The sequence below is a fragment of the Muscardinus avellanarius genome (assembly GCF_963383645.1).
Source record: "Muscardinus avellanarius genome assembly, chromosome: 1".
NCBI lineage: Eukaryota > Metazoa > Chordata > Mammalia > Rodentia > Gliridae > Muscardinus > Muscardinus avellanarius.
The window spans coordinates 123,440,129-123,456,603 of record NC_137786.1 but is presented as its reverse complement, the minus strand read 5'-3'; the positions used below and the strand labels follow the sequence as shown (position 1 = coordinate 123,456,603).

General features: G+C 52.0%; 1 protein-coding gene across 2 annotated transcripts in view; it reads right to left on the bottom strand.

Annotated features, from left to right (window-relative positions):
- The window catches only part of DSCAML1 (DS cell adhesion molecule like 1), a gene marked incomplete at both ends in the record, with an annotated part of 278,054 nt that overhangs the window by 246,991 nt on the left and 14,588 nt on the right, over positions 1-16,475 (bottom strand). For both annotated transcript variants that reach the window (XM_080709543.1, XM_080709544.1), the window contains 2 exons: positions 10,953-11,099; positions 14,119-14,436. In XM_080709543.1, coding sequence (XP_080565669.1) covers positions 10,953-11,099; positions 14,119-14,436 — 465 coding nt within the window. The remainder of the gene's footprint in view (positions 1-10,952; positions 11,100-14,118; positions 14,437-16,475) is intronic.

The following is a 16,475-nucleotide window of genomic DNA, read 5'->3' as shown; positions in this document are numbered from 1 at the left end:
GAGACCCTAGCCACATGCTCTCAGAAGGCCTCACAAAGTCTCAGAGAGCCCACCATGGGATTAAACTCATCCCACAACTGGATGGCACCAGCTCCACACAGAAACCAACTGGGAGCCCCAGATTTCCCATAGCCACCCACTTTCCCCAGCCTCCTTCTCCTGCTCATTTGTCTTTGTGTGTGTGTGTGTGCGTGTAATACTGAGAATTGAGCCTAGGGGTGTTCTACCTCTGAGGTACACCCACAGCCCTATTTTACTTTGATTTGGAAACAGGCTGATATGTCTCACTAGTTGTAAAGGCTGTCCTCGAACCGGCAATCCTCTTGTCTCAGCTTCCCAAGTACTAGAACTACGGGCAGGCACCACCATGCCTGGCTGTTCATTTGTCTTTTTCCTGGCTGATGACTCTCCAGGATTCTGACAGATTTGGGGCCCCTAAAGACATGCCTATTCTGTGCACTCTGAGCCCCAAACTGCTCTGACCCTGCAGTCGGGTGGGGGTCTCTGCAAGGGACACATCTGCAGCTCAGGGGCTTGTCCAGCCCACAGGGTGCTCCTGCCCGCACCCTGGGACACAGGAGGGCTGTGCCTGGTACCACCCATGGAAGCCCAGGCTCTGCAGGCCTCTGTGCACAGTGAAGCTTCAGGTAGGCCACTGAGGCCTAGGGCTGAGGTCCTGCGGCAGCCACCGGGGATCACGCCTGCGCCTCACAGCAAGGTCCATCTCAGGGAGACCTTCCCCACTGCAAGAAGATGGCCAACCCTCGCTCATCTGGTGGGGTATGTCTACCTAACACGAGGAAGTGAAAACTCACACACGTGTAGAGAACCTACATGTAGAAAGCAGATCTATATAATAGAAAAAATGTCATCTACATGGAAAATACATTCTCCTTACATAGAAAAGAGCACTCGATTTCTAATCCTCCTGAGGAAGGACAGCAAGGTGCCGTGAGGTGAAGGGTTTGGCCTGGTGCCATGATAGGTGAGGAGTAGGGTCAAGATTTGAACCCAAGTCCTCTCTGAAGCCTTGTCCCCATTCTTTGAACACAGCTTTACCCCATCATAAGAGAGGCCCCAAGCCAGCTCTGCTTACCTGGGCATGACGAGGCAAGGGATGGCTTTAGTCCAGCAGCTGAGAACCATGAAGAGCCACCCTGCCTTCCTGCTCATTCAGCCCATCGCCCCCTAATCCAAGGGCTCAGCTGCCATCCCGCTTGAACCTTTTTCCAGGTGCTTGACCAGCATTGTCCACGTGCCTTCTGTGTGCTGGGGCACAGCGAGGCTTACAGCAGTAGGGATGCAGACAGCCGAGGTCAAGTCCCCTGCTTCACAGCAGAGGCCTCTGCTCTGAGCCTCACCAGGTCTCCACACGGCTGCAGCTCTGGCAGCAACATCGCATCGCTACGCCACAGCGTTCAAAATCACAGGCTTGGCAGGAAGTGCCATCTGTACATAGCTCTACCATTCTGTAAGCACCATTGGCTTCTTCTGAATAAATGCTACCCTACATTAGATGCCAGCGATCGGCAGGCAAGACCGCACGTCTGCGATGAGATGCAGAACGAAAGGCAAGATTGATTCTGACGTGAACACCAGCAAAGCAAATGGGTTTTTGAAAACCCTATAATTTCCCTGCAACCCTTGACTTCACTAAACACACATTTTTAGACTACAGCACAGTTAGGTAGGCATTAAACAAAAATGAGGTAGTCTAATGATGATTTATGTGTAGGATAACCTTCTATAAAGAATCGCGCTCTGATTTCAGGGTAACTTACAGAGGTGCCAACTTAACCAAACAATGGAGCTTGCTCCGCGTCCACTGCTGCAGCGCCACCCCGGGCAGAGCACTTGCCCGCAATTGTCTCTTCTGCGGAAACTCACCCAGTGGGTGCTCTGTAAGTTCAGCGCCTGCCATGAGCCAAATGGAGAAGCAAAACATGACACATGCACACACCGCCAGAGGCACCTGCGAACATGAGACATTTCTGTTTGACAGAGGAGTGCTGCTGATGGTGCTGGAACCAACCAACTGGCAGCAACTGCAGAGCAGCCGGCCGGTCAGGGTGCTGGAAGGAGGACTGGGGAGCCATCAGCACGCACAGGGACCCCGGGCCCTGCGGTGCAGCCGTGAGCATCAGGCTTCTGGTCGGCCTCTCCCTGCCTGCAAGACACGGGGCAGGGGCCCCATCCCCCAAGCCTTGTTTTCTCTGTTTAAATGAGACTGTGAAAGCTGTGTGTCCCCGAGATGACTGAGAGGATTCCACAAGATGAGGCTTGTGAAAGAGCTTTACAGACCAGAGATCAGCACAGAGACAAAGAGCGATGCCAGGCACAGAGCGAGAGGCGGCTCTAGAGCTCGAACGGGGCTGGCCTGGTCGAGCACGCCCACCACTTCCATGCGCACTCTGTAGCCGCGTGCAGCTGGCTAACCTCCCTGTGCCTCGGGCCCCTCATCTTCAAAATGGGAATAAGTAACACAACTACACGGGATTCATATGAGAATAAAACAAAACGACCGGGGCCGGCGGCACATGTCAGGCAGAAGCTGCCTCTACGTGATGGTCACTCTGAGTCTCGTTTTGGTGAGGGCCATCTGACCGGGGAGAGAATTCCTTTGCTGCTTGCAAGCGCTTCCTTTGAATCTCTAACCTGGAAAGTACTTGAAGGCTTCAGAAGGCAGGAAGAATGTAGCTCTGTTGGTCAGATGCCCCTTTCCCAGCCACAGGGCAACATGCAGATCCAGCTGCCTTCCCCTCTCTCGATCTGCCTTTGTATGGAATGGCGGTGGTCAGGAGCCCTGAGGACAGCTTGGGTTAGGGGACTAAAGCTGTGAGTCCAAACTCAGGCCTTGCCTTTTGGGCACTGTGTGACCTGAAGAGAATCGCTTGGCCTCTCTGGTCTCATTTCCTTATAGCTAAGAAAGGTGGGAGTATGCCTCTCTTACAGAGTTACCAAGAAAATGAAATGGGCTGACATGCAGGTGACTGCCACTGGGCCCTACATACATGTGACTTAATATGCATGGATTTCCTTCCCTCTCCTTCCTTTTCTACCACATGAGTCGTTAAGCCTCCATGCCTTCGTGTTCTCTCTGTCAGCGGGCAGGCAATGGCGTTCATGAAGAGCAAAGGACCTAACGCGAGGACCGTCTGGAAACCACTGCCTTGGCAGCGATGGTTACTACGGGAGCAGAGCACAGAGACCAAATCCACCCGGGCGGCACGTGGGGTGGACTCGCTGTCGGCACTTGGCCACATGCCTTCCGTCCTTCCTCAACATGGCACTTTTGTCAGGTGGCTGTGGGATGCTCGCCAATTCAGAGATGAATAACGTGGCAGCCCAGACACTCAGTTCCCTTCATTCTGCCCAGATATTATCATGGACTATTGGAGTTAAAAACAGCAAAATAGTCATCATCTAGGCTCAGTCCCTCACAGCTTTCTCAAATCATATTCTGGGAGCCAGGTACCATTTATGATACAGGACCACCCTCCCCCGGCACCCGTCGTCCTGCCCAGCACAGGGGAAGACAGCAGGGTGGGTGTGAGCGACGCCCTCTCTGGAGAAGTCAGGGCCACACAGATGGGTTGTGTGTGAGCTGGAGCGTCTGGGCCACTCCTCCCCATCTGAGAACAGTCTCCCCAGAGGCCTCGTCTCCATCTCCAGGCCCCCATGTGCCGGGGCCCCTGCTCCCATTTCATAGATGAGCAAGTGGAGGTTTTGAGAGTGACTTCCTCAAGGTCAGCATCGAAGGCCTGCGAACTGCACACTTGTCATCTTTCTACCACGTCCCGCCGCATCTCGTGTGAATCGTCTGCTCATAGCTGTTGCCCAATTTTATTTTGAATTGTTCTTTTTTTTTCATTTGGAGTAGTTTGTGTATGTTTTTGTGAAATAATACTGTCCTAAGGCACGTAGATAATGGAGTATGAACGTATAATTTTTATTTTGTTTTGTTTTTGTGGTACTGGGGATTGGACCCAGGGACACTCTACTCTGCAATACATCCCAGCCCTGTTCAATTTTTTTTTTTAATTTCAAAACAGGTCTTGCTAAGTTGCTGAGGACCTCACTAAGTTGCTGAGGCTGGCCTCGAACCAGCGATCCTCTTATTTCAGCCTTGCAAGCACTGAGATCACATGCCTATGCCACTATGCCCAGCCTGAAAATGTAAGTTTAAATTGTGGCTCCACCATTTGCTAAGTTTAAACAACCTGCTTAGCTTCTTTGTGCCTCCACTTGTTTATCTGTAAAAATGGGGAAATAGTCCTCTTGTCTTCAGATAGCTGTCAAGATTAAATGAGCTAGCTAAACATGATAGAATGCTTCAAGCAGAGTCTGGCAACTCAGCAAATGCTCCATAAATATTCATTGTTATCATGTTGCCCTGGATAGGGCTTCATGAGCTGAATGTCCTGCTCTCCTTTTTAGAGTTCTTATTTTGTGGTACTGGGGATTGAGTCCAGCAGCATTCTACCTCCAAGCTGCACTCCATCCCCACCTTTTTTTTTCTCCTTGAAACAGGATCTCCCTAAGTTGGTGAGGTTGGCCTTAAACCAGCGATTCTCCTGTCTCTGCCTCCCAAATTCTGGGATTAAAGGCGTGTACCGCCCTGCCAGGTTCTCCTTTCCAGATTTCTCTCCACTGGATCCACCCATCCCTCCAGGCATGCTGGCCTTGGCCTGCACTGTCCCCTCTACCCAAGTTTTCTCTCTACTCTCTGGCCTGAAAATGTATCCTAGAGCACACACCCTCCCTCACCTTCAGGACACCTCACTGGGCTGCCACCCTCACAGGGAACCCTGGCCTCTTCATGGAGTCCCTGATGGAAAGAGCAAGTTGTGGTCAACTTAATGAGGCCCTCAGCAACTTACCAAGACCCTCCCTGTGGAGCCTGAGCCCAATAACCAAATTGCCTTGAGACCATTTTCCATGTCATTTTAACCCCTTTTCTCCGTGCCCCCAAATAGCTGGGAGCCGATGTGGAATCTACATCATGGAGTCATAAGAGGAGCCACAGAAGCAGCCAAGCATCATGGAGGTGGGGACCGCAGGGCCTCCAGGTTCCCCTTCCTCCCCCATGCCTCCCTGTGGCTGAGGAGGCTATCGCTTCATCCCTCCTGTGAGCACTGGCAGAGATGGCCCAAGAGAAACATGGATTCTGCCTGAATGATAAGATCGAAGGGTTTTAAATATTACAGGCAAAATTTGATCAGCGTCTTGAGCCAGGAGCTGATGAAGTTGGGAGCGAGTTTAGAAAAGGGTCCCCCAGGAGGAGGCCAACCTGGGTGATTTTAAAATCCATTTTTAGCAGAAATTAGGGAAGGCATCACGGAAAAGAGTGGTATTGGAACAAGACTTTGAAAGATGGGTAGGGCTTAGGCAGACAACGAAGGGGAAAAGTGTATTTTAAAAAAAAATTCCCAAGTGAGTGGTTAAAATCAAGTGTGCTGAGAAAGCTCAGAGAGAGCTGGCTGCACTTGGGCCCTTGAACAATCATGGGGGTCGGGGGCTAGGTGGCCTCCAGGACCCTCTCCAGCTGTGGTGGTCTGTGATTCGATGCATCCCTTCCTGGCCTACGTATGCTCCAAACTGGTTTCCAGGTACCAACCCTTCCCTCTCACCTGTGTCCCCTTAGGCCTCATCCAAGTTGCTATGAGCATACAGGGTCCAAAGTAAAATGGAATTAGTGAGTCAAATCTGCATTCCAGAGCTGAAGCAAGAGCATATTTGTTTACTGTATTGAGATTACCCGCTCCGTCCATCAGGGCTGATGGCACAAGCTGAAAGCATAAGGCCGCCACCAGGACACTCCCTCCCAGTCTCCTGGTGGCCACCTGGGGCTCGCGCCCACTACTGCCTGCACATTAGAATGGCTGCTTGCCTACTGGTCTTTAGCTAGAGATCTGTCATCCTTCAGAAAAGCTGAAGCCTCTGGTCTCCACACACGCAGCCAGAGATGGGTGCAGGGGATGGAGACACATTCTATGTCTGGCATGTGCAGGAGGTAGTGATGGGCCCCTCTGGGGTGGAAGCCTGAGGACTGTCCATTCCCAGTGAGGCGCCCACTCTGAGAAGGTGGCAGGAAGAGAGGAAGTGGGAGAACCCAGGCTCACATCTGGGCAGCCTCCCTCTTAGCTATGTACCCTGGTTAAGATGCTTAACTTGGGCCTCAATCTTCATTTATAAAATTGGAGAAAAAAGCAAAACAACAACAAAAATATTCTCTCTCTTAAAGAGTGATTGTGAGGATTAGAGCTAATATATGTCAAATGCCCAACCCCAAAGAGTGCTCCATACATGACAGGCATTATCACTGATCTTATTATTTTCATTACTCCACAACGGCGCTATGCTGGACCTGGGGATAAGAGGATGGAAAGATGTAATCAGAACCCTCCTGCTCAGACAGACACGGGGCTGTAACACAAGACTGAAGGCTGGCATTGGGATGGAACCAGAGGAGCTGTAATGTTTTTCCTGGCGGGCCACATCAGGCCTGGGGGAAGAGTACACATGTGCCCCAAGCTCGCAGCACAAAGTAGGGGTAGAGTGTCCACAAGGAAAGAGGGGGCATGCGGATGAGGCAGAGGAGACAGTGGGGACAAATGAAGAGGTGTGGAGCCGGGCGTGGTGGTGCAGGCTTGTAATCCCAGCGTTCTGGAGGCAGAGAATGGAGGATCATGGTTCATAGACAGCCGCAGCTACTTAGCCAGACCCTTTGCAACTCAGCGAGATCCTGTTTTAAAAAAAAAAAACGATAAAACAGCCAGGCGTGGTGGCCCACGCTTGTAATCCCCACGCTTGGGAGACGGAGACAGGAGGATGGCACAGGTTCAAAGCCAGCCGTGCTGGCTTAAAAGACCCTGTTTCAAAAAAAAAAAAAAAAAAAAAAATATATATATATATATATATATATTAGGTCTGGGAGTGTAGCCTGGAGGTAGATGGGTTTCCAGGAACCCCAGTACCACCAATAAAATAAAATAAAAATTAAAAAAGATAAAATGACTTAAAAAAATAGGGCTTGTCTATATAATGGGGGATTGGAGTCGGGCATGGTGGCACATGCTTGTAATCCCCGCACTTGGGACAGGAGGATCGCGCAGGTTTAAAGCCAGCCATGCTGGCTTAAGAGACTCTGTTTCCAAGTAAATAAAAAAAAAGTATAATATAGGTGTGAAAACCCATGGGAATCCTTGGTCCACTACTCTAGGACAATCATGAGGTCCACTACTCCTGAGACTCACCTTGTGGGCAAAGGTGGCTGCTGAGGGAGCACTGTCTGACGGGGATCCTTGAAGTGGGGGCCTTTTTCCTAGGTCCACTTCTCCCCTCCCCACACAGCGTCCCCCAAACCCTCCCTATACAGCTACAACACAACAGCCCAGTATCTGAGAGCTCACTGGCTCATCTTCCGGAGCAGCTGGCTCTCATCTGAGCAGTGTCCAAAACTCCCTGCTGGGGCCCAGAGAGCCAGTCAGGGTGCTGGGGAAGAGCATGCTGGGAAATTCCCACAAGGAGCCTGCATCAATATAATCAGTTCTGGTGGAAATTAAAAGCTATTAGGAACAGGGCCAGATTTATCTTTATATCCAACAACATGCATCGTAACGGTGATCATGCAGATGGGAAACTAAACCACAGCTCGGCGTCGCTGGAGCCTTAATTCTAATTTGTGTTTGTGCACAGCCCTTAGCCCTCTTTGCCCACCTGCCCACTCTGGAGAGAAGTCAGACCAGAGTCTGGCTCTGTGCTTCAGAGCACCTTCTGAGGGAAGGAGAGAGACCGGCTGGAGGGAGGGAGGCAGAACCTTGGGGTCTCTCTGAATGAAGCCTCTCGTGGTCCCAGGGAGGCTAAGACAAAAAGTTCTTGAGGGCTTCCATGGCCAGCTCCAAGATAGCCATGGAGAGCTAGAAAGGCTAACCTATGAGCAAATTAATTCTCAACTCACAGAGCTCATTTGGGTGCCAAACCCCCCAGAAAGAAGCTCTGGATTGTCCCTCCCGTCCTCAGACACGCTCCTCCCAGGAGACTCTTCTTGGGTTCTGATTGGCCCAGTGCCCCCTCCTCGTGCTTTGCGGGGCCTTCTCCTGCTGGTTGTAGGGCCCAGGAGCCAGGCTCCGGGATCCTGCCTGAACCTCAGGTCCACTAATCACTGTCTTCTCCACTGTGCGAAGCTGCCATTCAGCCTCCCCACCTTAAAACACACATGCACGGACTGCATGCATGCTGGCATCATGTGAACATGGACATCAGAAAAATCCTGCTTTTTATTTAAAAAATTATACTCTTCATGTTTTCCAACATTGAAGCATCCGGCATGGGGACCCAAGTTCTTGTCCCTCGCCCGCAGAGCCTAGGGGAAACAAAACTCCCAATATCTGGACCCCCCAGAACCCTACAGGAGAGGGTTAGGATTCACATGCTTCAGGGAAACTGTCCTGAGACCTAATACATGGCTGTGGAAGGATCTAGAATGATTACAGAGGGGGCAGAAGGGTTGGGCAGGGGAGAGAAATTCTCCAAGACCAAAGGAAAAAAAAGGGGTCCACAGAACCAAAGCCAGCACAGCCCTATAGATTAGCATCAAGGCCACTTCCCTGGTAATTAGGCCCTGTGGGGCCCCAGCCCAGCACCAGCCAACATCAAAGGCACCCAGAGCACAGCCCCAAGGGCCCCTGGGGCAGCTCCACCCCCAGCTGCTCAGCCAGGAGCCAGAGCTTTCCTCTCCCCACACTACACATGGTGCCCACACTCCCCATCTCATGGCCTCTGTCCCCGCTGTTCCAGAATCCTTCAGAATTCTCCCAACAATCAGTTCCTATCACTGAGAGAGGTCCAGCCTGAGTGTGGACAGCAGTGTGCAAGGAGCCAGTGCTGCATGCGGAAGAACAGGCTCCCATTCCAATTCCCACCCCTAGGAAAGCTGCCTCGTGGGAGACATGGACTCTGCCACACAGCAGAAGCACACGTACCGCCACGGACTAGCAGAAACACAGGAGAACCACCTTCCACCAAGAGACGGCAGCTACAGCCGAGCCGGCTAGAGCAGACGGCAGCCCACACATGCACAGTGCTATGCCTTGTGTCCCCCAGTGGACTGAGGCTCTCGAGGTAGGTGATTTGCCCAGACAGTAAGCACTGGGCAAGGTTCAATCCCTATCAGTACAGCCTTAGATGCTAGGCTTTCGGTCATTCTCCTAGGCTTGTTTCCACCATGCTGTCCCTAAAAACCAACAATGCTTTCCCCTCTTCCTGAGGCCAAAGCCCCCGCTGCCTCAGCACACAGTGGAAGTCTCCCTGGTACCTAGAGGAACAATTTGTAGGATAATTTGTGTGGCCACAGGGAGGCACTTCTGTGTGGGCTTAAATGCACAGGCTGAAAAAAACAGACTTGGGTTTCACCTCACCTTCTGCAGAATAGACACAAGACCCAGAAGAAGCTGCTTCGATTCTGTGAGCCTTGGCTTCCTCTCCTGTAATGTGGATGGGAGTAAGGGGAACTTATGGACTTTATGAGAAGCTAAAATGGGGTCATTTATGAAGGTTCCTTAGCCTAGTGCCTGGAAAACAGTAAGCACTTAAAAATGTAACATAATAATTATTAATATACCGGATATACTTCTTAGTCCATACAGTCAAACAAATAAGAAACACTGTACTTCCTTATGTTCTTTAAATATACAAAATATGACTCTGCTAGAAAGGAAGGAAATTTCATCTGTCATTATCAGAGCTTTCTGAAAGACATGTTGAGGTCCAAGAATCCTCTGACCCCACCAGCCTGTGGTCCTGCCTACATGACCCCTTTGAGTCTCTGGCTATGCACTGCATGCCTCATGGGGACACAAGAACCTTGGCCTTGGGTTCAGACACCTGCATCCTGCAGCCACATCCTGATCAGCTGCAGCCCCCTCCCAAGGCCAGCATCCCTATCTCCTGTTCATCTCTTCTACAGACATCTAGGCTTTCCTATGGGCTGTGGTCTTACAAAAGGCAGGAAGAGCAGCTGTCTTCAAGTAGCACTGGACTCTGCCTTGCTCCTGCCAGCTCTGAAGCCAGGAAAGATAATGGCATGCCCATCTGCTTAAAACTGAGAGAAGGAGAAAATACTGACAGCAAAACAAAATCCATGCCTTGGGAGAAGCATCCTGCCACCCTAGCTGCAAACACACCCGACCCTTAGATCTAACCCAGCTGTGCCACAGCCACCTCAGGAGGGTGTTGAGCCCAGGATCCACTCCTGCAAGACTGCAGCTGAGCTGACTTGGGTTTGGGCCCCGACACTGGTGCTCCTAAGGGAGCTCCGCAGGGGTTGGAATGGACAGCAGGTTGGAGCGGCCCTGCTCTGAAGGGTTCATGCAGGGAAGGCTTGTCTTCCCCAACTGACCCTGAGGAGACAGATAACAAGGCGATCAATGTCTCAGCAATGCATGAGAGGAGGCTAAACTACAGTCACTCCCAATCAGCCACTGAGAGAAGCTGGCCAGGAATTCGATGAAGTCTTGGCCAGTTCAGGGGGAAAGAAAAGTCCGGCGCGCATGATCCTGGGGTCTGGTCCTCTGAGGACCCACTCCCATTCCTCCAGCCATCCAGTGTGGACACACCAGACACAAACGACTCCCTTATCTGGCCTCGCTCACCATCTGTCACAGGTGAAGCGGCCAGCTGCCTCTCAGGGAAAGGTCGACAGAAGCAAGGACCCACCCTGGGCCTGCCAGACCACCACACACCCAGAAGAGGCCCCTAGCATGAGGGTCTTCACTGCCCCACATGGAGAAGGACAAGTCAGAGACCCAAGAAACTGATTTTCCAAAGCATCACCCAAACAATAACAAATCACTCACCAGATTCCATCTCAAGGTCTCCTGTAGCGTGAGGACCAGCATGGATGCCATGCCCCACCCAGGCAGCTGGGTCGCTGAGCCACAATTACTTCTTACCTGGGATGATGGAAACCGTGTCCTTCTCCCATGACACCACGCTAACGTATTCCTGCACCGAGGAAGGGATGAGGCACTTGAAGACGGCCACATTTCCACGCATTGACCTTTGATCCTCCACCCGGACAGTGTATGGCTCCCTGAAAACTGCAGCGAGATTGGGAGCAGGGAGGATCCAGGTCAAGAGTGTGTCACCTCCCCAGGCACCCCTGAGCCCCCTCCTCCTCTTTACCCCCCCACTCACCTCCTGCTCACCCAGCCCACACGTTCCTACCTGACCCAACTCCTGCCTGAGCAAATCTCCACCAACCTGCTCCCCACCACGACTCCCAGCAGAAATAGCCACATCGCTCTGAGAGGCCAAGAGTCCAAGTTCCAACCTTCTCACTGTGGAGAGCTTTAGGGAACCATATTGGATGGAAAAGCCTTCAGGGCAGCACTGAAGCCTATAGGGTCTTCTTCAACAGGGGCATGTTGGAACCAGGAAGCGTGGCAGCACACCCCTGAATTTCCTGTGTCATTCCTAGGTCCAATATGTATGCATTTTGACCCCAGCATCAATAATTTTCCAGAATAAAATCCATGACACCACGACTTAATGACACTTTGGGGCTGCTCTGATGTGAAAAGCATCCTTGGAAATGTAGTTCTGATATCAAACTTTCTGGAAGGACTTGGCAGTGTGTGATTGACAACAGGAAAGGATGTTTGAAACTGGTTGTTTCCAAAAACTCAAAACCCTAGAGATGTGAACGCTGTCTCTAAGATCTCAACTGCGGAGCCTCCAAGGAGACTTTCCCCAGTTCCTGCCCTGTGGCCCTCAGCACACTCAGCCCCAGCTTTGGCCCCACAGCGGTCAAAGCCATCCCTTCCTGGCATCCACTCCTGCCTCACTGCCAGGGCTGCTTGGTAGGCAGTTGCTCCTGAGTCCAGAACTGCAGATGGCCTGACCCAGACATGGGCCTGGGACTCAGGATCCCACCTCTGCCCTGTCCTCCCCAGCTTTGCCTCTCCCGGGGCTCACTGGATCCTTCCACCCACTTCTCTGCCAAGCAGAGCTGGAGTGTCCAGAGCCCCACTGCCTCCCGACCTTGTCCCTCAACAGGCACCTGGGCAGCATGCCCATCTCTTCTCCTTGCCATGGTTGCCGGGGCGACACTCAGGGCCCTGGCAGCCCCCGCTGTGCACCTGCAGCCTCTCTAGCATCAGTGAGAGCCTCTTAATTGCTTGTGTTTCCAAGGGGCGTCCCTCCCCAGCCCACTTGGGCCTCGGTTCTTCCCTTTCCCTGTACCAAGCGATAATGGAGGAGGGAAGTAGAGGAGGTAGAGGTAGAGAACAGGGAGGGACCACCAGCTGGCCATCTGGAGTTGTGACCAGCCATTCTGCCTCCATTCGTGGAACAGACAGCCCAGGCAGTGCAGGATGGAGGAGCTCATCCTGGAGTGCAGCTGAGTGGTGGAGGCGGAGGGCAGGCTGTGGCCCACACCATGCCTGAGGGCCTGGGTGATGGCAGAAGTGACTGTAAGAGCATCAACCAAGCAGGCCCCACCTCCTACTCTGGCCAAAATGGGGTCCTGGACATAGATGAGTTTGAGTTTCAGAGCTTCCAGTTCTTCATCTGTAAAAGGCCCGGCAGGTGGACAGTACTTTAGTAGTGCCACCTTTCATAACAAAGGCACCTTTACAGTGACCTGGCTTCACATCTCTGAGCAAATCACTTAATCTCTTCCTCTGTCATGGTCCCCTTATTTGTAAGAAATGCTTTGTGGACTTACTGTGAACTGTGAAATTCTTTGTGGACATACTGCTTCCCCACCCAACCACAGTATGCAACAGAAAAGAGCATGTCCCTTCCCCTTGGCCAACCAGGTCCTGGGCTGTGGAGGCCAGAACTGGTGGGTACAGGTCACGGGGCTCCCAGTTCAGTACTTTCTGTTGCATTAGGAGCTAAACAGCGCACAGACAGGATTTGCTCCTAAAGAAAAGATTCCTGGGGAGCCCAGGAGAGGAAGCAGAGTGTTGCTCAGATCCTCAGAGCTCATGGTTGATCCCAGGTAAATGAGTGAGAAGTGGATCCCTGCCTACCCTCCCCACCTGCTCCCACAAACTTGAACCTTGTCCTTGTGCACAGGTCTCCTAACACAGAAGGCTGGGAAGTCGTGCAGCTCATCTTGTAGGTTCTACTGCCTCCCCTGGGCCCATGCTCCTGAGTCTTCCCAATGCAGCAGGAGGAGAGAGGGCAGCAAGTCGGGGCCACCGCATGGACCAGCTACAGCACCCCCATCCCTCTGAGCAAACCATCCCCACACTCCTGTGCAATTGTCATTCGAGGTGATTCTGACTCATCAGTGTAGCATGTGCCTGGGTTAAAAACAGCTGATCTGAGCCATTTGTTCTCCTGTACACCTGACCCCAAAAATGAGACTCTGTTTTCTCCAAAGAGACCACTCAAGACACCCTCAATTCTTTTCTCCATCAACTCCTCCAAAGACCCAAACCCTTCACTGCACCAAGCTTTTCATGGTGAATTTTACATCAATGCCTGTGCTATACACACAGGCCCATCGACAGTGGGAGAGACAGACAAGTTATGGGCTGGTCATGCGAAGGAAGAGTAGACAGCCACAAGGATGAGATGCCTCCCACCGTGAGTGTGAGAGCCCTGACCAGAGCCTGAGCCAGAGATTCCACAGAATGCATGCGACATGATTCCACATGTAGAGCCCAAACAAGCAACGCATCTCGGTTGTCCAAAGTCGGGATGGCAGTCGCTGCTGGAGGAACACTGGCCAGAAAAGCAGGAGGAAAGGCTCTGAGATGCTGGTGAGATTTCTGGATCTGAGGCCTTAGTTGAGCCTTGCAAAAATCCATCCAGCTATATCTTATGGTTATGTGCAGATGTCTTCTTCTTCTTTTTCTTCAACAAAAAGATGTGGGAATAGAAACTCAGCCAGTGTTTTCTGGGAGCCCAGGACTGAGGTGAGCATGGTACTTAGTTTGAAGGCACACTATCACATTTAACCATCACATGAAGTGATGTTGAAGTCCATAGATGAGGAAACTGAGGCTTAGGAAGGTGTCACACTAAGTCAAGAAAACTAGAACCTGTCCCCAAGGATCAGCTTCTCCCAAGCCTGCCTGTGCACAGCGGATACACGCCCCTTACCTGCTTTGACGCGGATGTTGGGGCTCCGGATCTTGCCAGCAGCATTCTCCGCGGTGCAGAAGTAGTCATTGTCGTGGATGAAGCTATTGAAGGCGGATGGGGAGAAGGGGTAGAGCTGCAGGGTCCCGTTGGCATGCACATGCCGGATATGCGGCACGTCATAGATGTCGTCCCCCGTGGCCAGGTACCATCGAAGTGCCGCGCTGGGGGAGCCCGCAGCCGGGCAGGGCACCACCACCCCCACAGAGCTGGAGAAAATCACCTGCTGCAAGGAGTCATTTACAAAGTAGAGGCTGGTGCCAACATCTTCCAGATGGGCTGTGGAGTAGATAAGGGGAGACACAGGTTAGGATGCGCTGTTTAACCTACTAGGCCACAGAGACCAGTGCTCAGGCACCCACGCTACTCCAGCCTCTCTAAGAGCACTCACTGAGCTAGACGACGTTGCAGGCATTGGCACAGAATGCCTTATAGACTGGCGCAGTTCTTGCCTTACAGAAGTGCCCAGCCTAGCACAGGAATGTTGAAAGGTGAAAAGCTCACCCAGAGCCAGGCACAGTGGTGTTCAACCTGTAGTCCCAGTGCTTGGGAGGCTGAGACAGGAGGCTCACAGGTTCAAGGACAGTCTCAGCAGGTAGTGAGACTCTTATCAACCTACTGAGATGGTTTCAAAACTAAAAATAAAATAGGGCTGAGTGTGTAGCTCAGAGGTAGAATACCTCTAAGGATTCAATCCCCAGTACCACAATCGATAAATCAATCAATAAACCACTCATCCTCCATGCCCCGCGAGTGCATGGGAGGGGCTGCCACAAACTCTGTCATGGCAAAGGGTTCAAAGTGACAATCTGCAACATCACCCATATATTAGGAGAGACACCAGAATGCTTGAAGAAACAAACATTTGCTGAGTACCTACTGTATGCTGTCTGGTTCCCATCCATTATCCCTGCTCATCTGCACAGCCCCAAGAAGAGATGGTATCTCTCCTTTACATCACTCTCCTCCCCCCTCAGAGTAAAGATGACGTGGTTTGTTCACCCAAATGCTGCTAAGTTCCAGATCTGAAGTTTGAACCCATTGCTCCTAATAAGAATTTCATTGCTCTTTCTATCATACCACAGAGGAGAGGTGAAAGGTTTCAAAACCATGGCCCACAAAGGAATGGGAAGCTCGCCTGAAAGATGGGGTGCTGTGGGAAGCCTTGGTGGCTATGTGGGAGCCTTGAGGGTCCTTAGAGAATCCCCTGCCTGCCTTAAGGCGGTGCAGGGCAGGGAGCAGGTGCGAGATCTGGGCTTGGGGAATGAGAGACACAGCCCCACAGCCTTCAGAATCCCTTCCTCCCTCTGGTTGTGGGCTCCTTCACTTGCCAAGTGCCACAGAGAGAATGGAGAAGAGTGCAAAGATTTCTTCCACCCCTGACGTGCTGAATCAATCCCATCCCTCCACCACACAGGAGAACCTCCACAGGCTGCAGGCAGGAAGGACATTCAGATCTGCTCCACACACACCAACAGCCCTGGATGTCGGAATTAGGGGTCCTCCCTCTCACCAAGGGGCCTGTCCTTTAAAAAGGCCACCTACAGACAAGTGGGAGGGAACCCAGAGGAAGGGAGGACCTGGTCCCAGGTATCCAGCTGGGAGCCACGCTGTCCCCACAGGACGACCAAGGAGCAGACAAAGCACTGCTGCTTGTTTAAGGAACATTACAGGGGACCCAACTTGACCTCAATTTCCACAACCTTACAGGGAGGGGGAGGATCCACATCCGGACCATATTAATATTCTGGGCTTAACTCTGAGCCCAGCTGCCGGGGAGAATACACCAGGCAGGTCATTGAGGAAGGCCATTAAGCCTCATTGGCCAGAGCAATTCACATCATCTCATAAAAAGCCGTGATGAAGCCATTAGCGGCTGCCGGAAAACACGCTCACAGGCTCCCAGCTACAGTGTAGGGGTGTCCTCTTAGCAGTGACTATGTTCTCCATCCCCACCAGGCACTGTGTCCTTAGCTGCTGAAAGCCCCTTGGGGAAGGGGCAGCGTCGCTTGCTGTCCCCCTCCGGCTCCTCACTCCGCCTTGCTTGTGATGGTCACAGGGCTGGTGGCTGAGCAAGTCCACTGGGGGTGGGATGCTCAGGAACTCCTGCTACATGGCCAGCTCCCAGTGGCTAGGTGTCCCCCACCAGCCTGAAATCACCCCATTGCCCAAAGAAGCACACTAAGCTTAGGAAGCCTGCTCATCTCCACAACCCGCTTATCTTCTCAATGGCCTCCTTGCCATTCAATACATATTTGTTGAGCGTCTTCCATGTGCTGGATGCTATTGCTATTTACTTTTAAGACTTTGTTTCATCT